The sequence below is a fragment of the Rhinolophus hipposideros genome (genome assembly GCF_964194185.1).
Source record: "Rhinolophus hipposideros genome assembly, chromosome: 9".
Classification (NCBI taxonomy): domain Eukaryota; kingdom Metazoa; phylum Chordata; class Mammalia; order Chiroptera; family Rhinolophidae; genus Rhinolophus; species Rhinolophus hipposideros.
In genome coordinates this window covers 88848035-88874758 of record NC_138055.1, presented here as the reverse complement: position 1 = coordinate 88874758, position 26724 = coordinate 88848035, and the positions used below count along the sequence as shown (strand labels likewise).

General features: G+C 51.2%; 1 protein-coding gene across 7 annotated transcripts in view; it reads right to left on the bottom strand.

The window, feature by feature from the left end:
* Positions 1-26724, bottom strand: part of IQSEC3 (IQ motif and Sec7 domain ArfGEF 3) — a 100953-nt gene that overhangs the window by 36842 nt on the left and 37387 nt on the right. For 6 of the 7 annotated variants that reach the window (XR_013993964.1, XR_013993965.1, XM_081058793.1 and 3 more), the window contains exons 3-4: positions 12066-12345; positions 205-1280 (exon numbers count right to left, since the gene is read on the bottom strand). Coding sequence is in view for 5 of the 7 variants with exons in the window: in XM_081058793.1 (XP_080914919.1) it covers positions 205-1280; positions 12066-12345 (1356 nt within the window). In the remaining 2 variants the exon portion in view is untranslated. The remainder of the gene's footprint in view (positions 1-204; positions 1281-12065; positions 12346-26724) is intronic. The other variant, XM_081058797.1, reaches the window with a different exon arrangement.

The window sequence follows — 26724 nt, the reverse complement described above, 5'->3', positions numbered from 1 at the left end:
TTTGGCATGTTATTTTGTCACTCATCCCTCTTAAAATAAATTAACAGTTAAAACTAAAATGTGTACTGGTACGCAGTGTGTCCAGGAGCTGGCACAGCACGGCGGCCGCCGGGGGGACGCCGGGTTGATGGTGCCGCCTCTCCTTCCCCCTCCGAGCCCTCCCGGGGGCAGCACCGCTCCAGCTCGGGGCCCGCGCCCACTTACATGTTGAAGAGGTTGAGCCCAATGCGGTAGAGGCGTTTGCGCAGGGTGTCGGTGGAGAGCGTGGGCGACCTGCAGCCGGCGGGGTTCTCGCAGTGGTAGCGCGGCAGGCTCAGGATCATGGCCTGCAGCGCCTCCTTGGAGGCCGAGGCCGGCCCGTCGGAGCCCGACTTGGCGGACCTGGTGGACGTGCTGCTGCCGCTCAGCGGCTCCGCGGTGTCGCCGGCCTCGGCCCCGGCCTCCTCCTCGGCCTGTGCGGCCCCGGCCGCCTGCACCGCCGCCTCCGCGGCCCCCGGCGGGCTGGCGCGCGGGGCCCCGCCGGCCTCGGCCTCCGCGCACGTGGTCTCCGCGGGCGCGCGCCCCTGGCGGGCGGCGGGGGCCCCCGCAGCGTCCGGGCCCCGGGCGGCATCCTGCTCGGCGTGGCCCGCCGCCGACGGAGCGGGGGGCTGGCATGTCTGTGCCCCCAGGCGGTTGGCCACCGACAGCGCCGTGGCGGAGGAGACGGAGATGTTCTGGTTGGCGATCTGCACGGTGACGTCCCGGAAAGCCATCATGAGGGTGCTGCTGGCGGCGGCCTGCGCGGCGTCCTCCCCCGGCCGCGGGCGGGCCCCGTCCGGCGCGCGCACGCCGGCCTCCAGGCCCCGCGGCCCCGCGCCCGCCTGCAGCGCCTGCTGGATCTGGTAGGCGCCGCTCTCCTGCAGGGAGCACATGGTCTGGAGGCTCCAGGAGCTGAGCGCGTCGTCGATGGACTTGGCGAGGGACTGCACCTGCTCGGTGAAGGAGTCCTCCAGCTCGGTGAGCGTGCCCGCCACGGCGGGCGGCAGGGCGGGCGAGCGCGCCGGCGGGAGGCCCAGGAGGCCGCAGCCCTCCGCCAGCGCCTTCTCGGCCGCCAGGCCCTCGGCCGCGGGCGCGCGCGCCTTGCGCAGCGAGATCCGCCGCGGCAGGCGGCTCTCCAGCAGGGAGTTGCGGATCTTCTCGAAGTTCTTGCTGAGCTGGTACTGGCGGAAGGCGGTTTGGATGGTGCAGGCGGCGCGCCGGGACACCAAGTGGCCCCCGTACTTGTGTTCTAGCATTTCAATCTGCAACAAGGACACAGAGGAGGAAGAGGGAAGTTAGGGAAGGGGTTGTACTGCCCTTACAAAAAAAAAAACCCACAAAAACAAAAACAGTGCTGGTGGCTGTCCCATCAGTGCAGGGAGCCACCTGGCTAAACTTTGCAGGAATGCACAGTGTGTGGGGGGGTGGGGGGGCACGAGGCGCTCAGGTCTGAAAACTAGCCAGGACATAGCAGGTCCTTGGCAAGACCCCTAGAAGTGTGGGATGTAGGATTGGAGGTGAGGCCCCAGGCCGGGGAGCGAGGGGTTGCTGATGGTGGGCAGATATTGCTGGTTTCGTGGTGATTTGAAAATGTTCCTATCAGAGATGCATACGGAAGTACTAATGGGTGAAATGCATGATATCTTGAATTTGTATTAAAATACTCCATCAAAAAACGTGGAAGGTTTCAATGAAAATGTTAATAAAAATTGTTGGAGCTGGGTGATGCTTTTAAGACAGTTTATTACACTCGTCTTTCTACTTTTGTGTATATTTAAAAATAAAAAAAATTAAACCGAAATGCTTTAAAAAAGAAAAGTTGCTACTACTCCTGTTCACCTGCTTTCCCTCTCGGCGTTCATGTCAGTGCATCGGGGAGATCCCTGCCACCAGGGGCATCATGAGAATTGGGGTTGAGGTTTGATGGGCTCTGTGTTCCCAGTATCCAGCCCAAGGGCTGCTAAATGGTAGGCGCTCAATAAATGTGAATTTAACAAAAAACGTGGATGGATGGGTGGATGGATGGATGATGGATGGCTGTTTCAAGAGTGGGAATCCCTTCCGGTTACCGTGCTGGACAATTCAAGTCACCTTTGTTGTCAACAATGGGAGCTGTACAGCCAGGGCACAGCTTGGCGGGGCTGAATGGTGCTGGCGTGCTGCCTCATCAGGGAGATCTGAAGCCAGGAAAATGTCTGGCATGGCACCAGGTTGTCTTCAAGGCCTCTACTCACCTCCTCTCAGCTCTGTCCGGTGTCTACGGTCCTTTCTCCCCCTCAGGTTACTACGCTTTTACTTTTTTCTCTCTTATCTGAACCTCTCGGGAAAGGACTAGAAAGATATTCCTCCTGAAATGTGAATGGCCAATAACATTTAACCATGCCCCTTTCTGGAGATTTTTTTCATTTAAATAAGGGACAAATCTTGTGCTAAGGGGATAGACAAACAATAGCATTGTGGGCTCTGCTCAGTCCTTGGGGAAGTTTGGAATGTGAGAAAGCATTCCTGAAATTATGTCCTATTCACAGCCATGCACTCCATTTACACATGGTGTCATTTCTGAACTAAGAATCAGGATAAGTGGGCTGAGATAAACAACTAAAGGCAAGAACATCATCCCTCCCCTGTTCCCCTAGGGTCATGGGTGGGAATGGGGTACAGACAGGAAGGCCAAATTTCATTCTTAAATAGAACGAACCCATCTGCCCACTTCCTGTTCCACTTGTCCCACCAGGGACTGCAGCTGGAGTGACTGCCTCCTCACAACCCCAGCAATTCCCTCCCTGTGGGTGCCCCACAGCTGGACCAGCAGAGGCACACTCCTAGCCCAGGAGACCTCAGAGCAACAATCCCTGGTAAATCAAACGTCATCTTCAATCCTGACTTCAGTTCTCCTAGTCTCACCATTCAGTACCCTTCCCCATCTTCACACCTTGTGGCATTATGCTGTCTCTCTCCCCACATCCAACCCTCCTCTCTGAAGGTAGCTGGAAAATTTATTCATATTAAGGTTTGGATGGCCCAAATGGCTTCCTACATGACTCCTCCCAAAAGCATTTGCATTTCACAAGGTACAAGGTCTTAAGCAGAAGGCAGGAAGCTCTCCCAGTCTGCACGGTCATCGTGTTGCAGGGGCCTGCAAGCTGCTCTGAGAAAACCATACCAAGTGTGTCACGTATCTCTTGCTGCCTAGCAAGTTACCACAAACTTAGCCGCTTACAGCAACACCCATTCATGCCCTCACAGTTCTGTAGGTCAGTAGTCTGCACACAGTTCTCTCCTTGGGGTCTCACCAGGCTAAAATCAAGGTGGCAATCTCACAAAAGGCTTGGGGTCCTCTTCCAAGCACACTGCTGTTGGCAGAATTCAGTTCCTTGAGATTGTAAGACTGAGGGCCTCAGTTTCTAGAAGCTGCCTGCTGTTCTCAGCCACATGGCCCTCTTCACAACGGGGTAGTTTGGCCCCTCAAGGCCACCAGGAGAATGTCTCTCAGATGCTTGACCTTCTTCTAAAGGGTTCACCTGATCAGGTCAGGCCATCCAGGATGACCTCCTTTTTGATGAACTCAGAGTCAACTGATTGGTAACCTAATCATAGGAGTGACCTCTCTTCATATTCTCTAGTCCTGCCTGAGTGGGAGGGGGTGTTAAGCAGGATGTATACACAAAGGCGCAGGAATCTCGGGAGCCCTCTTAGAATTCCGCCACCGTACCAACTGGACAGTCGCCTACCGGGTCTTTGTCTAGGTATGGGCTCATGTACCCAGGAGCTCCAGAGAAACACCTGCCTTCCAGGCATTCTGCTTCTGCTTTTGTGGAAATCATGCCAGAAGGCAGAGAGCACTGTAGCTCAGGCGTTCTCCCTGCGGAACTCTGGAGGGGTCCCCAGGCCTGACATGGAGATGGGCCATGGCTTAGGCGGGAAAATCCTCCAAGGGGAAGTGTAGAGTGAGGGGAACTAAACAGTTAACGTCCTCCTTCTCTCTCAATTTCTGTTTCCCTCTTACCCCTCCCCAAACACCATGAGAAACTGACATCAGGCAGGAATTCATACCTTGTTTCTACCTGGCCTAGTCATACTTCTAGGGAAGCCCCAGGCCCGAGAACATTCTTTTCAGGTTGTGAGATGCTATTGGCTACAGAGGAAAACTATGAAATCCCATTGTCTGAAATGTTTCCAAAACAGTACAGGGGTCCATCCCCCTGTCACGGTACCATCCTGCTACGAGGCAGAAGGCTGGCTGAGATCAGCCTAGGAGATGTCTTCTACCAGCCACTGTCCATGCTTCCTCCAAGCAGAGAAGAAAACCAGATTTTAAATTCTCGAATCTGTTCCATCAAGTGCTCCACTAGACTATAAGCCCCATGAAGGCAGAGACTTTGCCTGCCATGTTCACTGCTTTAGCTCCAGTGCTCAGCACATAGGAAGTAGTCCTTCAATGAATATTTTTTGAATACATTAAAGAATTAATTCCAAAGGTATTTTTGTGACTCTCAAAAACCTTCCTAATCTGACGTGTAACTTTCCTCTCCCGGAGCTGGTGATCTCACCCTCTTTTGCCTCTTTTGTAAGTTCACTTGATTCTCTACTTTTCCTTTGACTTGCATTTCCAACACTCGCCCTTCCATTAGCCCATTTTCACCTGCCTGTAGATTCTCCCAGATCTCCCCAGGCTAAAACACAACTCTGCTCGTCTCCCCTGCTCTGCAGCACTTTCTAATTCCACTGAACTCTTTGGAGGGGCAGTCTACACCCTCTGCCTCACTCCATGGACAAATGCCAAAATGCTGACCCAAGCCCATATGCCCAGACGCCTTTCAGCCTGCCGCCTGCTCTTACCAATCTTCTAAAATGACTCCCAGGAAGATCACCAATGACGTTTAATCACTAAATCCAGTGGCCCATCCTCAACCTTCTTCCTCCCTCTTTTCTGCACCTCTTGATATTTTTATCATCTTGAAACTCTGTCCTCGGCTCTGCCACCTCCGTACAGCTCCTTAATCCTATATTTTGACCTCCAAATTCCTAAGCATGCTAGTTACAAGTCACATGTGTGCCGTCTTCCATTCTCCAGACACGTTTTAATTATTTTTCTATGCATTTCTGGACATCTTCCATGACTTCTTGTTGGAAGTCATTAGAGCAGTCTCTGGTAGCTGACAATTAGCAAGTAATTAAGAGGGAAACCGTCTCAGGCAGAGTCTTTGTGGCAATTCCGAAGGTGTTCTTACCTCTTGTCTGAGAACCTCGACCACGTTGTTCTAACTTCACTCCACTTTAATGGGTTGATGAACAAGCCTTAAGGCACATATCCAGTCCCAGGTCTGCCTCTTCCCTGCAGGTTGACCCTGGACAGTTTCTTAACTTCTCTCACTCTCAGTTTTCTTATCTGTTAAATGAGGCTAATCCTGCTGACTCTGTGGCTGGTTGTGAGGCTTACAGTACTTCACATAGCATGTGGCACATTGTAGGTGTTCAATAAGTGGTACCTATTTGGTAATGACAATGATGATTATCAATAGCTCTCAGATCTCCATTCGGAGCCTTGATCCTGCATTTCCAACAGACCTTAAATCGGGTTCCTCATCCACCTATGCAGAGCTATTGTCTTTCCCCACCTCACCCAAACCAGCTCTCACTGACTTCCTTATTTGCCCAACTGTGTTTTGCCATCCAATCTGGGAACCTTTCATTTGTCCTTGGGTCCCCCTTTGCCCCATCCTCCACACATTCAACCTCAAAGTCCTATAGTCACCCCCCCATGCCTTTTGCCGTCATCCTGACCTTTCCACCAGATTGTTGCCACATGGGGCTCTTTGACTCCCACCTGCACCATTCCAGCGGCCTCATGGCCTCTTGCTTCCATCTCACCTTTCCCGCTCCCACCTTACACGCTATGACCCTGATCAATGCTCTCCAGGAGCAGATGAGAGCAGAGGCCCTCTGCTGCTTGAGACCAGTGCCCTAAAGAACAAATGCTTCCTCCTGACATTCTGATGCTGAGCAGTCTGGCGAGCCCTGCCTCCAGCCTCTACTACACAAAGTCCGTGAACACACCAGCCCTACTCTGCTCTTCCCCCCACCCCCACCCGGGCCTCTCTCACTCCGAGGACTTGCTCAGCCTGCAGTGCTCTCCCCACCCTCAACTCCCGCTCTTATCCCCTTCCCTCCAGGTAAAACTTGTCTCCTTTCTTCAAGACCTGTCTTGGGGGCGACGGGATGGCTCAGTTGGTTAGAGCATGAGCTCTGAGCAGCAGTATTGCTGGTTCGATCCCCACATAAGCCAGCAAGCTGCGCCCCCTGCAACTAGATTGAAGACAACGACTTGAGCTGAGCTGTCACTGAGCTCCCAGTGGGCGGCCGGACAGGACGGCTCAGTTGGAACATGTACTCTTAACGATAAAGTTGCCGCATGGGATGGTGGGCTGCGCCCCCTGCAACTAGATTGAAAATGGCAACTGGATTTGGCGCTGAGCTACACCCTCCTCAACTAGATTGAAGGACAACCACTTGGAGCTGATGGGCCCTGGGAAAAACACACTGTTCCCCGATAAAGTCCTGGAAATACACACTTTTCCCCTTCCACAATTAAAAAAAAAATCTTAAAAAAAAGACTCTTCTCAACTGTGCTTCATCCATGAAGCCTTCCCAGTCCCCCAATCAGACCAGGTCTCCCTGTCTTGGGTCCTCGTGTACAATGTTGTTTCATATATCTCTTTGACATTCCGTTTTCTCCACTACTCTTTGTGATATTTACCTAGCCCCCCCTCCCTCCCCAGACTCCCACAGAGCATACGTTATTCAAGGCCTCAGTATGTCGTAGACATCCATGTACAGCACCCAGCACAGAGCCTGACACAGAGCCACTGCTCACTGTGGGATGTGAATTCAGTTGCTGGATCTTCTCCATTTGTTGCAGTGCATTGAATACAACCATCCCCCATTTATTCCAGCCTTGCCTGCTGCACCCTGAGCCTGCGTGTGCCCATTGCTTCCTTCCCACCCTCAATGCTTTCACACACACAGACTATACCTACAGTATTACCTGTCTCTGTATCCCTAGTGCCCAGCACTGAGCCAGAGTCATGGTGGGGGCTTAATAATGTTTGCAGACATGAACTAAACTGAACTCTCTCCTATGTCCCAGGAGAAATAAATATGCAGGCTCTCTTCTGGATCCGGGCTTAGAGTCAAATGCTGCACACCCACTGCCCACCCCCACCCCCACCCCACTTCCCGTAGGGCTTGGGGACTTGGCAATGCCCCAGGTCAGCTCCCTCTCCAGCCAGGCCCTCCCATCCCCTGTAACCCTGTTCTTAACCAGGGCCAGGTCAGAGAACTGAGAGAGATGGATGTGGAAGGCAGGGACGGCCCCAGGGAGGGAGAAGCTTCTGGGCCCACTGGCCAAGGAGCAGCTCTGCTCACTTCCCTCTCAACCCCATGAATCATGGGTAATTGTGGCCTCACCTCCTCCCAAGAGAGCAATCGCTCAGCTTCTGCCAGAAGAAGCAGTGGAGGGAGGCTCGGGGGCTCTGTCTCTCTAATGAGCCTCTCAGTGTTAATTACAACATGCTCCCTCTTTTCAGGTTGCCACTGAGAGATGGCTGCCATGGCAGGATCGGGGAGGGAGAGAATCTAGCTGGGGGGCACAGTGCTGAAGAACGTGGGGGAGCGAGGCCTGGGTAAGCGTGTGGGGCTTTCACATGTGAGCGAGGATTTCCTCTGATCCAAGGATTCTCAATTGAGAACGTTAAAGCATGACATGGTAGGAGCCTGCAGGATGAGGCAAAGCAAACCTGACACGAGGCTGAGGAGCAGAGTGTGGGAAGGCAGAGGAGCTTAGGAGATGCTCGGGGCAGCCCGCGGGAGAGCCCGGCCCAACTGGGAAGTGTGTCCCTCCTGCATCTTCTCTGTGTGTCCACCTCCCTGCCCATTGTCCGAGATACAGAAAAGCTCAAGACGGCGGGGCACTGAGGTCTGGCTGGGAGCAGGAACGCCCCGGCAAGCTTTCCTGCCTACAGCCAGGTAGGGGTGGGGTGCTACAGCTCAGCTGCTCCGAGGTCACAGAGGCTCCCTCAGGGGAGCTGCTCCAAGAAGCCTACTTTGAACAGCAGGTTGGGCTGCTGCCCTCTTTGGGGTTTCCCCTGTGTCCTGGGTACCACTTCATGGAACTACCCTTCACTGTAATGGAGGAGATGGTGGCAGGTGCTGGGTTAAAGTCTTAGACTGTGGAGTCCAAGTCTTGGCGACATGGGGGATTGCACACCTGGGTCACGCCCTTGGGCAGGTTACTTCATATTACTGAACCTCGGTCTTCTCACTCTTCCCTGGGGACAGTAGCAGGACCCAGCTCGCTGGGATATGGGGCAGATCTGAGGAGCTAATGCCTGGAAGACGTCCAGGACTGTGCCGACACAGAGTGCTGTTTGTGTCCCCTAGTACTGGTCACACGTCGGCCCCTGCCGCTGGAATGTGGGCTCCCTGACTGAGGCTGTGTCTTTATGTCATGGTGGCCCCAGGTCTCACACAGGGCCCAACAGAGCAGCTGTGCCTCCACCACCGTCCCGGCGGCTGGTCCCTGGGGCCCTCTGTGCCACGTGGAGCTCTCACCTTCAGAGTGGGCAGGTCCACAGACACCTCTGCTACAACCCCTCGTTTCGCAAACTAGGATACGGGGGCCCAGAGAGTTGGAAACACAGCCACCACTTCTCCCCTTGAGAGGTACCCCGTGGTGGGGCTGGGCCCTGAGTCGTGGGTATGGGAGGTCGGTCGGAGAAGGGGCGGCTCTCCAGAAGGAGAACATGGCTTCCACCCAGGATCCTGCCTCGAGGAGAAGGATGTGCATGCCGCTGACCGCAGCTCCATAGCCCATGGGCTCGCATGGGCTGCTCCTCCAGGGTGACAGAGAACAGGACACATCTCCCGAGAGAGCCTGAATGAATTGGGAAATCCCTCCTGTGCTCTCTGTATCCTTGCCACAGCCACTTTCCTGAAGGGGCTCCCAAAGGGACCTGCATGTTCCCTCCCTGTTTCCCAAAGTTTTAGCCCCAAGGATTACTGAGGTGAAGTGAGAGTTGAGGACAAAGGGAGCAGAGGGCGAGAGAGGCTGTGCAGGAGGACCTGCTCGCTGTGAAGCTGTGGGGAGGAGATTGGGGGCAGAGAGAATAGGCAGGCTGCATTCATTCATTCACTTATTCATTCATTCATTCATTCATTCATTCATTCATGTGTGGCCATGGGAGGGCATGGGAAGCTGCCAAGGGGGAGGAAAGAGCACCAAAAGTGAGTCCCAAAGCAAGGGAGGGAGTAGGAACATCAGTAATGGAGACAAAGGGAATAGTATGTACAAAGACCCAAAAAGATATGCCACAATGAGGCAATGAGGCCCAGAGAAATTAAGCAACTTACCCAAGGTCACACAGTTCACTTGCAGAAGAGAGGAGCAGAGATAAGTCTCCTATGTGTGTGTGCCATTTTAATCACTTTTCTCTAGCCCCTGAACCCTCTTTTCCCCTTCCTCCTTCCTCCCACCCCCAACCTACATTTGGCGCAGAGAGGTACATGAGGCAGGGGAGGTGAGCTCCTCTGCAGGGCTGGAGCCACTCAGCATGAGGGCCCCACCACCCTCCACTAACTCTCACCTTTCCCGCCCCACTCCTGCTGACCTGACATATAAACCCATCTATTAGAATTATGTCCACTATAAAAAAAGAGGTCCATGTGTTAATCAGAACCCTATACAACTCTCCATATCCCACCTAGTGAGTCAGAATTAAAATAATTCTCCTGCCCAAGCCAAAGCATGAGTTGTTTTTGCTGTTATTAACAGGATCCTCCTTACATTGAATGTAATCTCTTTGAGGGGCACGTAGGGACCATGTCTTGCTGCTTTGCACATCATAGTTATTCAAAAAGTGTTCACTTGATGAGCTCTTACCATGTCCAAGACACTCTGCTAGATGCTGGGGGAAGGATACAAAGATGAATAAGAGAGTGTCTCTGTCTCAAGGAGCAGAGTCATGGGGAATTGAGGGACCGCTTTCATCTGGGCCAAGTGTCCAGACAGGCTGTGGTCTAGCCCCTGCACGGCCATTCCCAGCAATGCAGAACTCACTACCTCACAAGCAGGACAGTCTATATTTTTAACAGCTCTAATTGTTAATTGAGCTAAAGTCTTCCTATCCTATAGCTTTCATACATTAGAACCACTACTGTTGCCTGGAATGATAGAAAATACATCTAATCCCTTTTTCACATGCCAGCTCTTCTGTATATAGAGCTTGCTTTCACGTGTACAGTTTCTCTATATGACACCAGCCAATCCTGTTTTCCCTCTTAGGAGAACCTCAGAACCTCAGGATTCTCATCTCCACCCTTAAACTGAGCTCCCAGAACAAAGCACAGGCTCCAGCCAGGCCTGGCCAGTAGCTAGTGTGGGGCTCTGGCTGGCTGTTCCCTTATTCTGGGGCCTTGTCGAGCCTTCTGTGGAGCCTGTGGTGGTGGCTTCTCTGGCAGCTGCTTCACTGGCTGTTGATTCATCTTAAGCTTATAATGAACTGAAGCCCTAAGGCGTTTCTCCCAGGACCAAGCCTGTCCGTCTTATGCTAGTGCCATGGGCTTTTCAAAGTTAAGAGCAGAACTTTAGATTTTTCCCTATTTCATTTGACTCTTTTCATTTAAACCATCTTTCTATCCTGATGAGATATTTTTAAAATCTTGGATTCTATCATCAAGGTATTAGCTGTCCGCTATTAGCTGTGTCATCAGACAGCAGTTAAAATGATTGAACTGGACAGCACCAAGGACAGCGACCCACTCAATGACCCTGGAATTAGCACTGGTAGAAAAACAACCCTTTTTGAGAATTCTGTTTGAGAACAACCCACCCGACTACATTGTGATCTAATCCTGTCTACAAGTTACCACGAGAGGAGTATCTATGTCAAGTACTTTTCTAGAGCCAGACGCAACGAACTGCAGCGGCCCCCTGATCCAGTATGGCATCGATGTCTGAAGAAAGAGAGAAGGTTGGCTGAGCTTGGATCAGTCTTAGTGACCCTTCTACCACCTTCCCTTCCCAAGACTAACCTTGTTTACTGGGTTAAAGATTGGTTCTTTGGAACCTACACATTTCAGAGCAAAAGGGACCTAAGAGATACTTCAAGGTCTGATTCCCAATTTTGTTGATGAGAAACCAGACCCAGAGTGCTTAAATGGCACTCCCAACGTCCAGAGTAACTGGAGGAAGAACAAAGATTGGATGCCCTGTCTCTGGCTCAGCATTCAATGTTCTTGCTTAACAGCATCAAGTCAAAATGTCCTTCTCTAAGCACATTGACAGTGACACACACACACACACACACACACACACACACACACACACACACACTCACAGACTTCCTTCAAGTCTCTTAATTGTCCACCACGACAAACTGGCATTATCATTGGGGCGGAGGGGTTTCAATGGGAAACCCATGACTGACCACTTTCTCCTAACGCACCACAGAATAGAAGATGGAAGCCTAGAACCTCTCAATGGTACTTGTTTTCCAATAGGGGAGCTTTGAAGTTCCCCAATTCCAGTCATTCTTGGGGCTCCTCAGTCTACTGGGAGGAGACCACTATCTTCGAAGCTCGTTTGAGCTTGTGTGTGCCTAGACATGGGGTTTGTCCCTTGAGTGGGCATGTAAGCTGGGCTATCTTTTCTAAGTAATGAGTGGTGGTGGGACTTCCCCAGAGAACAATGGACCATTTGCCTAGAGCTTTGTGGGGCAGTCTAGGTTTCTTGCACATGGTGAGAGGAGCAGAGAGAGCCCTGAACACATTGTCTAAGGACCTGGTATTGAAAGAGTGTGACCCTTCCATGTAGGGGCTGGTTGCCTGAGGGACTAGGCTGCAGCAAAGGGCAGATTACTTAGCTAATTTGGGGAGAATTAGTGCTACAGCAGAGATGGGCCCAGATGGGGAGATCCCTGGTACCCTGGACAGCTCCCAAAGGCAGGGTCCCTTCACCACCCTTCCCACCCACCATTAGAGGCCCAGGGTACCTGTTTATTCTTTAGGTCAAGGGAGAGTTCGTAATCGGAGGCGGCAGGGGCGTGGGAGCAGAGCGCCGTCGCCAGGGCAGGCTGCTGCTGGCCTGGGGAGGCCTCGCGGTGGGGGCCAGCCCGCGGGGAGGCACCCCCTGCCCCCAGCCGCACCTCCTCCTCCTGCAGCTCCTGGGCTTGAGCCTTCAGGGCATGGGCACTGGGTCTGCAGGCTGCCACCACCGCCGCTGCTACCATGGAGTCCTCCATGCCCCCACCGGCCTGGGCGCAGGAGCCGTCACTGTAAACAAAAGGTAACGGTGCTCGGTTGGGGGAAAGGGGGACAGGGTGCGTGTGGGTGTGGGGTGGGGGAGAAACTAGGCACTCTGGCAGCACTGGGTCTTCCTAGTGGTGGGAGCTGGTGGGGCTGTCTCCTACAGTCCCCTCTAGGGAGGGGCTATCTTGGCAGGGAATAGCCCCAGGTAAGGAGAACCTGAACTTGGGGAGGGTATCCTGTGCAGAGGGAAGAGGCAACTATGGCTAGAGCTTATGAAACTCTGGTTAGAAGCACTAGAGCAGAGTGCTTAAGAGTAGACTGGGTTAAAATCTAGGCTCTGCTTCTTATTAGCTCTGGACTCTGAGCAGGTTGCTTAACCTAACTGTACCTCTGTTTCCCCATCTATAAAATGGGCATAATAATAGTATCTATAATACCTCATAGACGTTGGCATGCTTAAGTTAAAGTTCTTCAACCAGTGTCTGGTTCATGGTCACGGCTATGTATAAGCGTTAACTATCATAGTTATCAGTGGGCTAGCTGTGAGGAAGCTGACACACACTGAACCAGCTCCATCTTTAGACTGCCTAAATGAATCTGGGGGAAGGAGTGATGCGTATAGGTCTGGCTTAAGCATAAAGCCTGTCCAGGGTGGGTGAACTCAGTTTTTTTGGGCTGGTCTGTGAAGAGGAAGTTTCTTGCCCTGATAGGTTTAGGGAAACACCTGTTTTTCCCCGGCCCCTTCTCTTCTCCCATGGAGCCACCAGGAGACTGTGTTGTAGCTGCTGCCCACCAGCCTAGTATACAATCCAGCCTGCCCTGGGGCACTAGTGCATTCAGGTTACTCCCCCTGTCAGCTCCAAGTTCTACCCTTCTCTCAAGGCCCAGTGATAAGCCACCTCCTCCATGAAGCCTTCCCAGATGACTCCAGCTTTCACTGCTCCATTCGCTGGAATACTAGGAGCTGTGCTTAGAGAGTCAGTGGCTATTCCACATAGGAGGAGAAGCATCAAGTCTCACATGGTCTCAAGTCCAAGCTCTGCCACTGTGTGGCTTTGGTCAAGTTGCTATTTCTCTGAGTCCTGGTTTCCTCATCTGTGTAGTGGAGGTACTAGTACCCACCCTCCAGGGTTATTGGATGGGGGCGCGGGTAAAGGAGTCAGTATATGTAAGGCGTTTAGCACAGTGTCTGACACAAAGTGCTCAATTAACCTTAATTCTTGTTTCCCCTATCTGTCCCCTCCTAGAGGCCAGGACGTATATTCCATTTGATTCCCTTCTCCTCACTGAATGCTGGGCAAAGATGAGTGCTCAATAAATACTTGCTGATGACAGAATCAAAAAATCAAAGAGGACCCAAGGGCCAGAGGATAACCTCTTCAGTGGACAGTGACAGAAGGTCAAGACTGGAAGGGACCCTGGGGTCATCTGGTTCAGCTTCCAATCTCCCTTTCTTACAGATGAGAAGCAGGAGCCCAGGGAGGTGGGGTGGACCTAATCAGAGAGCTGGGCAACCTCAGGACTGAACTTATTTCTTCCAAGGCTTTGCCTCCACATAAGATGCCCCAAATTGCACCACAGAGGAGGCCTCTTCCTATTGCTTCCACCCAACTTTGGAGCCTTCTGCTGCTAGAATAACCAAGCGCAGGGTGAAGGATTCTCTCTTCACGAAGCCTCCGCCTGTCCTCCCAGCATCCCCCGGCTCCCTCATCCCCTGCCCCCTCCGCACCAGATAAAGGAGCGCTCCCTGGCCAGCCTTAGAACCAGGGGCCTCCAATCCCCTCAGGCAACCTCCTTGCTGCCGCATATTCCTTTGCTCCATCAGTTCTTGTGCAGCCACCAAAGAAGCTGCATAGTTGGATGAGCTCTGGATATCTGATATGCTTTTAACCAGTATCACCAGGAGGTTCTTTCTAAACTCTAACTTCAACTCCTCTTGCTAAAGCGCTTTCTTCCGGCAGGGCACTTGGAAATAGCCCGTACCCTCTGTGAGCACAGCTTGCCTCCCAGCCCTGGCATTCAGGCCGATATTCAGCCTCATCCATCTCCTCTCCGACTGTCCTTGGTGCAGATGCCCAAGGCCGCTCCACCCCAAAAGCTTTCAAGACTCGTTAGAGAACTGGTGGCTACTCAGGGCTACAAACACCTTTTAAACTGGCCCCTTGTTTTCTTTGATGGCTGGAGTGTGTTTGGCAAGAGGCTCTGGGGAGTTGGTGCCACTCCACAGCACAACCAGAGACAGTGGGGGCTGGAGGATGGGGACCAGCTTCCTGGTCCCTTGGGCAGAACCACTCTGAAGTGCCTTCCACACCCTCTCCCACGAGCGCCCAGTGGAATGGAGCCCCAGGCGGCCATAGCAATGACCTGATTACTAATGAAGCTGTACCGACTTCCTTCCCTTCGGCATCTCATTCCTAACTCCTTACCAACACTTCTTAGGGTCACCATCCCAAATAAACTACTTGTGTTAAAACAAAACAAAATTTCAAAAGAGCATTCTTTGTCTGGATGTAGACAAAAGCTCCACGGCCTTCTCACCTGAACTCATTCAGAAGGCTCGGGAGTCAGGAGGCCCCACGGCCATCTCCAGCACGTGCACATACATGCATGTGTGTGTGTACATGGGCGATCACTCTCTCTCTTCCCCACCCCCACCCCCCCACACGTATATACAATGCTTCTAAATAACTGTGTGGCGTTGGGTAATTCATGTCCTCTACCTGGTCAGTTTCATCACTGGTCACATGGCAGGAGCTTACTCATCTTTAAGGACCCTTGCAGCTCAAATATTCTGGGAGCTTGGATTGCAGTGCCAATGCTAGTCCACCAAAGCTCACCAACCCCAAGGTTCCAGGCTCTCTGACTGTTGGAGTCAACTCTACCTTTGCCCACCTGTGTGTACGGGGACCCGAGAGACTGCAGCCCTTCCAGGTATATGATTAAAAGTGGAAGTGTTGGAAAGGGGATCCCTGTCCCTGCCCTCCTTCTTTAGAGTTCGTCGCAGACTTGTGTGGTAGAAGGTGGTTGTGGAAACCGAGGACTGCTGTCATCACTATGGCGAAGTTTAAGGTTATATAGTATAGGGCAAAGAACATGGGGCTTGATTTTGGGAAGACCTGGGGTAGAAGCCCGGTTCTGCTACATACTATGTGACCTTGAGGAAGTTACCCAGCCTCCTTGTAGCTCTATTTCCTCATTTACAAAACGGGCATTTCAGTAACTCCTTTGCAAGGTGCCTATAGCTTGCAAAACACCTAGTACATTGCCTGGCACACAATGGTCCTTGATAAATGGTGATGGCACTGGTGACTATATTCTGAGCTGGAACCGCATAGCATGGAGTCATAAAGGAATCTCCAGAAAATAGCACGGAGACTTCCTAAGTGGAAACGGTTCTAACATTTAGCCTTCCTGTCAACCTTCACAAAACAGAAACAATAGGGTTTTTTCCATCATACCTCCTGGCCTTTCCCAGCCCTCCAGACTAACTGCCAAGGTCTTTAGGGAGAAGACTAAAGATGGACTGGTTTCCTTGAGGCTTCCTCCCACCCCAGATCTCCATCTGGAGGAGAAAGAACACAGCGAAGGGCCTTGGTCTATGGTCTCACCAGGTCATGGAATCCATGGCTTCTGAGGAATCTGTGTATTCACTACGTACAGGAAATCCTGTTAACTGTAGCCACTGCAATGTGGGCATCCCCAGGTGGGCATCTGTCCAGTGCCCATTGTGCAGATGTGTGCTTTGGGCACTCTGTCAGGGAGCGACGGAGGCCTGAGAGCTCAGCACCTCTATCTGGTGGCTGAGCACCGACAGAATGTTCCCAATCTGTGTTTCCCTCTCTGCACTCCGTCTGTGAAAATGGTCTGAGGAAAGAGGTTCAACTCTTCCGCCTAAGCTGCCATACCTGGAAGGACCATCTCCTTCAATCCACAGTCTCTTATATAACTAGAGGCTCATTGTCCCAGCACTTGGAACATGACTCCTTCCAAGACACAGTCTGTGTTGCTTAAGCTTCCAGAGTTTGCTGGGCTGACCTCACATCATGAAGCCTCCATCCTTAGTGGGATTTCAGGCAGCCTGGTACTTGGACAGGAATCATGTGGATGGGTTCCCCTGTGTGACCTGCTTAGCTTCTTGTAAGCCCCTCCCTTGAGCTCCTGGAGAGGGATTCTGGTGATCTTAGCTGTCCTGAGCCTGATATCCAGCTGCAAAAACGATTCCTTAAATGGCAGCCCACTAGCCTGGAAAAACTCGGGGCCACTGCTAACATATGGGAGATGCTAGTCACAAGAATCTTCCCTGGGTTGAGAAGGTAAAAATAAGAGTGTGGGGGCATCAGAGGGAAAGGCTCTTAGAAGGCTTGGTTGTGCCCACAAGACGTTAGGCTGATACACATACGTGGCCTAGCCCATCCACGGAAGTCACTCCATACACAAGAACACAGGATGTGAGTATGGGAAATGAAAGTCTTTCAGAAGGTGAGGGAACAAGAGTTGCTCAGAGGAACATTACATGTGCCCAGGATCAGGATGACCGGTGTGCTGGAACTGCACATCACACCAGTGGAGGGCCACTCAGGGGGAAAGCAGCTTGTGCTCAGAAGGAGGCTAGGTACCTGCTGAGCATGCCTGGGCCTGGCACACACATGACCCTTGGGGGTTCCAGTGACCACTCCAGACTATCATGTGTGCTGTTAGACTTGACTTCCTAAAATGTAGCTGCTTTAATGCCAGTTCTCTGTTCAAAACCCATCATGACTGTCCAGCACTGCTGGGATAAAGTCCACCAGTGTGGCACTCAAGACCCTTCATGATCGTACCCCAATCTCCCTTTCCAGCCTCATCTCCTCTGATTGATCTAACCACTCTGTCCACACCCAAACTCCCCAAATCTGCCATGCCCTCTCAGAGCACAATGCCTGTCACATGACTTCCTTCTGGCTGACCTGCCTTCTCCTTTCCATGCCCCTACTCTTCCATCCACTCCTTTCTGTCTTATCAACACTTCTGAGACTCATTCATTGCCCCCAGGAAGTCAGTCCCAGCCTCCTATGTGCTCTAATAATTCTTGGCACTTGCCTCTATTTCAGCAATGACCACTTTGTGCTCGAATTATTCACGGATGTGTTTCTCTCCTCCACCAGACTGCTCCATGTACACCTTCTTCTCACAGGTGCCTATGACAGTGGGCTGGCTCATGAAACATGTTTAATAACTGTTAAATGGACAGATGGATGGATGGATGGATGGATGGATGGATGGATGGATGGATGGACATGTGGGCAGAGGGGAGGGTGGTGGATATCATTTAATCTGTAGTGCTTCCTCAAGGGCAGAGATACTGGGCTGGGTTTGGTGGTGTACACCCAGACCCTCCCCCAGGACTGACTCGCCTAGCTCTGGGAACGCTGTTGGAGGCTGTCGTTAGTGGTCAGCCCATCAGCCACTTCAGGGACTGTCTCAGCTGCAGACAGCTACTTGGCCCAAACTCACAGCCTTCCCAGGGCTGTCCGCATCCAGTGACTAATTGAGGTAGTGATATAAAGGCTCAGTCGTTCTGACCCAACATGGGGTAAGCTGATAGGTCATTCTCACGTCAGAGCTCGCCTGGGATTGGCCAAGGCGTTTGTTTACCTCCATTGCATTTGACTTCTCCCTCTGCCTCATACTGTGCTCCTGCCTTCCCTTCCACGGGTGTTGACCCCAAGTGCATCCCCTAATAAACATTCAGCGCCCTGAACTCAGAGTCTGCTCCCCGGAGAACGCAATCAGCGATGGATACCGAGATTTTCTTTTTCCTTCCTTTTTCTTGCCAGCCAGCATTACCCTGGTCTCCCTACCCCCCAGACCTGTAGAACCTTTCTGGGTGCTAGCACCTTTGGTAAGAGCTCCAGGCTCTCTTCCCAGAAAAATGCATGTCATATCATACATGCCAAATTCTACCTCCGCGTTCAGAGGCTTTATAGACTCCATGGACCCAGGCTAAAAACACTATTCTGGAGAAATGATCACGGGTTATTTTCCATATGCTGAGGACAGCGCCAAGGGCTGCAGACAGCTCTGGTCATAGAAAACGTTTGGGTACCACACACGACAGGGCTTTCTGACACTGGCCACTGCTGTCCTCGACCCTGATGGAATCCTCATTCAGCAGCAGCAAAGCTTGAATGGAGCGAGGCCCCTGGCTCTGCAACTTACCAGTCAGGTGATCGTGAGCACAATACCAAACTTTCCTGCAGCTCAGTCTCCTCGTTAGCAAAATGGGGGTGTGCATGTATCCTCCCCAGGGAATGGAGAAGATGAAATGAACTCGTAGACTGGTATGCTGGCCACCATAGGAAATTCAGCCTTTCTACGGGAGGAATGAGTGAGCAGAGAGGGCACAAGACGGGACCATGGCATCTGTGTCATGCAGGCCCTGCCAAGAAGCTGAGTCCTTGGGAGGACCCGAGGGGGACAGGAGCAACAGAAGAGCTGTGTGAGGATGGGGGGAGGCTGTGGGCTCCGCTTGGAGAGGAGAAGACTACAAGGGAGGGGGCACCCAGCCTCACACTCCCATACCATAGGCTGGCGTGGGAGCTGGCCCTTGGCACAAAAGTGGAGAAAGGTGGAGGCCCAGTCCCTGAGCTTGTTGGTGCTGATGGTGGTGGGTGGCTTGGGGGGTCGGGTGGAGGTGAAGAGGGGCTGTTTCCCCATGTGTGCGGTGGCGAGAACAGTAATTACTAGAAAGCTTGCTGGAGTGTTTTGAAGGCTGCAGGACTCCTCAGGCTGGAAGATTCCCCCCCAGGGCCTGGCCAATTGCACTAGATTATCCCAGACTCTGCCGGCCTTTCTGAAAGCTCTTCTGGGACAAAGACAACGAGGCATTTTCCAGACAAAAGCTAACAATACACCTTACATCTGAAGATTTTTCAGCCTTTACTAAAACACTTCTTTCCCTCCCTCGTCTGAATCCATAAAGGGATCTTAGATGGTCAAAGTAAAGTCACCGAACAAGGAAAGCCAAGCATCCTTTGGGGTCCCGAGTAGTACTGGGGAGGGTTGAGGTGAACAGAGGGCCAGTGTTAGAAAAATTCACTCAGTGCTGATTCAAAGAACAGGCTGGAAAGGGCTGCTCCAGGTGGTGGGAAGAGCATTGGGAGTCAGGGCCCCATTTAATCTCTGTTCGTAGCGTTTGCTGTAACCTCAGGCAGGTTGCTGCTTTCTGGACCTCTGTTTGCTCATCATGAAATGGATAATCCACGCAACATGCTGTGACATCTGGAAGGAAGGAGAGGCCCAGGCTCCTCCCTCTCCCCTTCCTTCTGCACGGGCCCAAGGCGCACACGGCACCATCACTGCTTACACCCACCAGTCAGCTCTCAACACCCAAGGACACAGCATAAGCCGCCCCTGGCCTCCCTTACATCATTTAATCCACGGCAAGCACCTCCCCCAGCCGTGGCTCCTTGACCTCCATTATCCAAGCTGGAAGCCAAGTCTCAGAATAGAAACCCCTGGAGGAGGGCAGCTGTGGCTTTCCAGGCTCATCCACTTGCAGAGGCCGCCCTGACTTCATTGGTTGTGACAGATGCTTCTCCCTCCCAGCTCCCCAGGGCCCTGAGAGAGTAAGTTATTCTCTCTCCTGCCGGCTCCTTGGAGGCTCCAGACTTCGGTCTCACAGCTGTTCCAAAATGTGCTGGCCAGTTTGGTTTGTCTGCAAGGGTTTCCTGTCACAGGGATACAGCACTTCTCTGGGTTGCGCCCTCCCCACACCCAGGCCCACACTCCCCAGGACACTCACTCAAGACAGGGGCATAGGAGAAACTCAGCATGCCTGCCCCGAGATGTCCCATGTGTAAAACTCCCCTGCTTAGCCCAGCCCACAGGGAACGTTAGCACCTGGGCATGTCAGAACCTGTTGCGCTCCAGAGAGGCCTTATCTAGAAGCTTCCTCCCTCATAGGTTCCCAAGCGGGCCACACTGACTAATGCCATCTATCCGAATATTTCTGAGCATTTTATTTTCTCACAGATAGGCGTGGAGCTCATAGCAACATCAAGCTCTACGAGTTTCCTGTTCCCTGCATCCTCCCCAACACACAATACACAATTTCACAAGTGCATGCTTCCCTTACGCCGGGCAGTAGAACTTACTGTGCGCCTGAATACACCTTGGATTTTCTCACCTTTTATGTCTGCTTGCATTATTACCCCTAAGAGAAAGCATTTCCTCCTTTTAGTGTTCTCATCTCACCAACCTAAAGAATAAGCTCCAAAACCGCCCCCTGCAAACCACCCCCAACACACAACCTAAAGTCATCCCCCGATACAGATAGCAATTACTGTTCACGGTCTAGTGAACTCTGGTTTTTATTTAATTGTTTCCTTTTATCACGAACTGTTTTATCTATGCAGATATGAATAACATGTGGGGTATAAAGAAAAACATACACTTGTACCCAGCTCAAGAAATAGCACATTAGAAGCTTTTAATACTTTGTGTTCCTCCGTCCCTCCTCAGAGGGAATCCCCGTCCTGAATTTGTCTTTATTATTCCCCACCTCCTCCTTTGGGGCCAATTTCCTCCTGTCTTTACATAAGCAATGGTGTCTGCCTGGCTGGAGCACCAAGTCTGCAGAGCATGCTTGATGGACAGGCTCAGGAACACTGGAGGTCTCGCAGAGCCCAGAGGGGTCAGGAAGCCCCTCCAAGGGCGATGGCCCCACAACTGCACGCTGGCAGGGCTGCACAGACGGCAAGGGGTCTGACCGCAGCTGAGTGTGCCCACTATTTCAGCAAGGAGACTTTTAGGAGAGAGAATGGACGTGTCCCTTGAGGACCACCCCCTATGGCCCTTTGTGGCCTGCATGGTGATGATCTCCAGATGGAACATGGTGACTGTCAGAAGCCACACCGGTGATGCTGGGAGAGGTGTACTCAAGACAGCGTGTGTGCCAGCTGGGAGCCAGGCCCAGGGTGTGAGTGCCTTCGGGGTCCCTGAGAGGAGGGGGCACACGAGGCTGCAGGCCGGGTTGGGCAGCATGTGGCAGCTACAAGTGTGGGCTCAGGGCCTGAGTGCCTGGGTCTGAACGCGGGTCTGCCTGGCCCCTGCCGTGTGGCCTTGGGCAAGTTGCTTAATGCCCTGTGCCTCACTTCCCACTCCACGAAAGAATTAGGTAGTGGTATATGTCAAATGCTCAGTAAGCCCTAGAGATGCAGCAACTGTCTTGTTTCGTTTTTCCTTTTTAGGATTTCCAACATGCTATTTTGCCTGATAAGAAAAACATTCCAGGGCGGCCGGATGGCTCAGTTGGTTAGAGCGCAAGCTCTCAACAACAAGATACCGGTTCAATTCCTGCATGGGATGGGGGGCTGTGCCCCCTGCAACTAAGATTGCAAACAGCGACTTGGAGCTGAGCTGCGCCCTCCACAACTAGATTGAAGGACAACTACCTGGAGAAATACACTGTCCCCCAATATTCCCCAGTAAAATTTGAATTCCAGAGCACCCTTCAGTTTCCCTATAACATTATAAAAGAATATGAAATGTAGGAAAGATGTGATGTCAGGATAAAGAACAGTTCTTTAACTATCATTTTTTAATGTTTTTGGTTTCTTGTGCTAGAATTCTTTAAACAGAGAAGTATTGGGCTTTTCTGTATGGTGTAATTTCTGAAGATCTGTGTTAGAGATGATACCAAGAAAAGCTTACCAGGAGGAAGTAAGGGCTGGGAGGCAGCAGCCTGTAACAAGTATGAGATGGAGAACCAGACACCGACCATGGTGAAAATCCAGCTACTCACTAGCTATGTGGTGTTGGGCTAGTTTCTTAACTTCTCTGAGCCTATTTCCTCATATGTAAAGTGAGCATAACTACTCCATGAGTTTTTGGGGGGAGAGTTAAGGAAATAATGCCCAATAAGCCTCTGGCACCTACTTGATGCTCAGTAAGTGTAGGTTTCTACATTTACCCTAATCCCCCAATTTGTACCTCAGTTCTCAGAGTCTCTCTCTCTCTCCATTTACCCTAATCTGGGCCTTTTGTGCTTCCCCAGGTCCTGGCTCACGAGCAATTGCTCACTGGAGAACAAAGATCTCCTTTTTCTCGACAGCCCTACGATGATGACCTACACAAACCATGTGTGCACACAGCCCATCCCAGGGGCAGGGCATGAGACCATGCCTGCCTGGGTTTTGTGTTCTTGTGACTCTAAAGTCCCTTCATTTCCTCCTCCTGGTCCAACCCAGACCAGCCCTACCTCACCCCAGCAGAGCAGATGTTTCTTTGGTCCTGAGCCATTTCCAGGGAAGGATATCCTTCCAGCTCCTCACAGGCTCAACTTTACCACCTGCCAGGAAAAAGGTCTCTGATGGACCTCAGGTGCTTATGGCGGTCAGATGTGTGCTTGCCAAAACAGGAGTCTTGTGACACAAGAGATGGAAATGGCAGATTTACAATAGCGTAGGACATTACTCTGGATATCCATCAAATCACTATGGAGGAAGAGTCCCTACCTATTTCCCTATAGTCACGTTCCTTATCTTCACCTTTCCTATTGGAAGTCCTTCTTAATGTCTACCTTTAGTCTTTCTTGCTGCAGTAGAAACCACTCAAAAGCTTATAGTATCAGAATGGCCATGCCATTTCCCACATGTCTGTGGGTTTCATGAGTCATCTCCCAATGTATTTAGGAGGAAGGGAAAATGCAGCACACACCGGCTTTGGGAAGAAACCTCAGAAAGCCCAGGTTGGGAAGCCCCCCACAGGCAGGCCAGGAGTCAGTGCCAGGCCATAAAACTTTCCCTGAGGGGCTTAAACTGTTCCTCCTCTTAGGAGAGAACAAACTGGCAAGATGTTCCTGATGAAATGCCTCTGCTCTTAATCTCAACCTAGCCTGTGCTGTCACAGCCTCGTGCTGGGTTAAATCACTTCCTCTCCTGACCTGAACATCTCCGCTTCCTGCCTATGGTCCTGCTTGATTGGCATTCATCTGGGCCTTTAGCTTCTTTAATATTTCCCCCCAAATTTGTACCTCAGTTCTCACAGTCTCTCTCTCTCTCTCTCTCTCTCTCTCTCTCTCTCTCTCTCTCTCTCTCTCTCTTTCTCCCCCTCCTCCCCCCCAGTTCCCCCCCGCCCATATCAGGCCCTTTCCAGCCAACACTCTGCATGTCAGGGGCTAGGATTGAATAGAAACATCTGAAAGACTGCCTCCTGCTCCATGCCCATCACCTGAAGGAGGTGATGGACCCTCTCCCTGAAGGGCACGGCTCAATGACCTGGAACAAATGCAAGGTGACGTATCCCCTGCTGCTTGCCATACTAGAGGCTCTGCCACTAGGACCCCATTCCCTGAAGGGGTCAGTCCGTTCTTTCTAAACAATTCCCAGACGTACCTGCGTTTCTAGACCCCTTCTCCTGGGACTCCTGGATCTTGATTGATTCCTCTCTTTCTGCTCTTGAAAAATCCAGCTTTCAAATCACTAGCATTTATTGAGTGCTTACTCTATACCAGACACCTTGCCTTTGCTTCATCTCATTTAATCCTCCCAACCACCCTAAGAGGTAAGTGCTATTGTGACCCCCATTTTACAGATAAGTAAATTGAGGATTAGAACACTTAAGTAACTTAACCAAGGTCACAGAATTTGTAAGTGGCCAAGTCAGGACGTGAACCTGGATTTGAACTGCTCTGTCTATGCTCTCAACTGCTTCACTTCCCAATGCTTCCTTGAAGTCTTCGTAAATGGGTCTGCTAGCCCAGGGCTCTCCTTTCCCACCTCCTCACCTCTCTCTTCCTTTCCATCCTGGAAGGAAATCCAGAAAAATCATCTGGGGCTCAGTCCTCTCTCTGCCCTTGGAGAAAAAAGAGGACTTTCATACTTTTAAGTTCTTTATTGATCAGTAATTAAGAGTATCCTGTTCACCAGGCTCACTTCTAATTATAAATTAGTAAATTCATACTAATATATCATTCTCTTATGAATTTGTTTCTGGTGACTCAGTTCCCCTGGAATCAGAGGACCTCGGGCTAGCCCAGTGGATCTCCAAAGCTGCAAAACTGCGGCCTAGACTTAGAACATGGTGACGAACCAAGGTCCCTCTAGTGTGTGGGCGGTGGCACGTGGGGCATGACACATTCCAGCCGTGACAAGGAGGAAGCAAGCCTCAGCATCACGGCCCAGGCGGCCTGTTCTTGGTGCAGGCGCTCGTCTTAGGCTCTGCCAGCTTCCACCTTTGGACCCTGAGCTAGCTGCTCCTCTTCTCTGAGTATTTCCTCGGCTGTAAATGGACACAATCATTCTTGCCCTGTGACCTTTACAGGTGTATGTGATGAGGATCAAATGAGTAAAAGGTTGGGAAGGAGTTCTGTAACCTGGAAAAGGCTGTACACACGTGAGTTAAGGTGATGGCTGACTTTCCACCTAAGTCTCCTTCATTTCCCATCATTGCTGTCCTTGGAGTGTCAGAACTGCATCCAAGGCTAGGAGCAATGCTGGAGGCTGCCAGCGTGGAGGAAGGGAAGTGGGGCTCCGGCTCTTCCCTGTAGCATTCAGGGGGCGTGTCGCAGCCCGCACAGCACGGCCCAAGTGCATGGGGAACAGGAAAATGAGACGGTGTGGCTGGGCAAAGACTAGGATGATGCGTGAGATTAACACAGAGGGTTTTCTCTGTGTTAGAACTTCCTGTTGTGTTTTAACAATAAGAGAAATGGAGAAAGAAAAAACACGTGCACTGGCCTGTCCAAAGCTTCTTTGTCTTACATATGCTCATACCAGTTCAGACGTTGCTTTTCCCCTCCTCCTCTTGGGTCCACTGTCCATTTGTTTTGCTTTGTGAGTGCTCCCAGTCTCTCCAGGTGCACGTCCATCCCTGGCCAAGGCCAAGTGCCTTCTTCTAGGCTCACTGCTAGAGGCCCTTAGGGTTAGACAGCTCTCCCTCCCCACCCCCTTACAGCTGAGGACACTGATGCCTGGAGCAGGACAGTGCCTGGTCTGAGTCAGGGGGTGCGAGCACCAGCTTCTTCAGGAAGCCTGACCTCTCCTTGTTCTGCATTTCACCAGCTGGGAAACCCTGGGCAAGGCACCTTCATCCCATGCTCAGTCTCCTGTCTGTTCCATCAAGGCCGATGTATGCATGCCTTGGCTTGCTTCCAGCCATGACATCCTGTGGTTCTAAATCAACAGACCCTTTCTCTTAGCTCCCGCTGACACTTCTCCCTGCTGGAGACTGCAGCATGTGCCAGTCTTTCCTCACAGACGGCTGTCTTTCCCGTTTTGTTTTTTAATCGTCACAAAAGAAATCTCTAAAAATCTCGTTTCTTGAGTCATCCCAAGGCCTCTCAAAGTTTTTAATGACCTGCTTAACTCACTCTTGCTATAGATTAAGATTATTTCCTTTTTTGATTTTATAAAACAAATTTAAAACCCTTTTTGTCATACATCAGAAACACATTGGAATTATAAATTATTTTCACGGTCATACTATTGGTCAAAAGATAAATGAATAGGTAAAGATGTCCTTTCAGAGGAGAAACAAAACAAAACAAAAAGAGCAGGAGATAGTAAGGTTAGAAAAATCTCTAGGCCTGCTAAGAGAGGTGACTCTTTCTGGGAATGGAAAAAACAACAGCCAAAAGACTCAATCGAGAAGTTTTCAGTAAATGAAACAACAATGTATTTCCCAGAAAATTGGACAAAACTCTGCATTAATGAATGCCAACTGAACAGAGATGGCCAGACATTCCTTGTGGTATATTTCATTTTGTTGTTCTGGAAGTGTTATCTTTAGTTATGTTTACCTCTTTAAATAATAAAGCCTAGTGCTTTTTCCACCCCTAAAAATATTCTCTGGGTCATCTCTCTCTTCAGCTTGGTTGCCCCGATGTGTTTACCGAATCTGCCTGGAGTCTGCAAAGAGCCTCACGCATAAGGTGGAGGAGCAGAAAGAGAGGCGCTGCCTTCTCAGTCCTTGAACTACAGGCCAGGTCCTCTGAGAGGAGCTGACCCGAAGCAGACGGCTTCCTGTGGCTGGGGAAGTGGGAGCTGGCTGTTCCCTCCCCCAGCCACATTTTCACTTCCTGTACTTGAAAACACATCCTTTTTGTTATCTGACTTCAGTGGTATAAGCTGCAACAGAGGCTTCGTTCAAATCCTTGCTCTGCCATTTACCAGGTATGCGGACATTGAACAAGTCATTCATCATCTCTGATCCTTACTGTCTTTGTTGGAACATGGGATTAACAACACTCTATAAGTTTTTAGTAAGAATTAAATAAGTAATACTTGTGTAGCACATAGCAAGTGCTCAGTACATGACAGCTAGTATTCTTTCCCTCTCTCATGGGCGGAGGACATAAAACAGAAATACTGAGTGAGGAGGAATTCTCTGATCATCTCTAAATGCTGCTGACAGGAAGCTGTC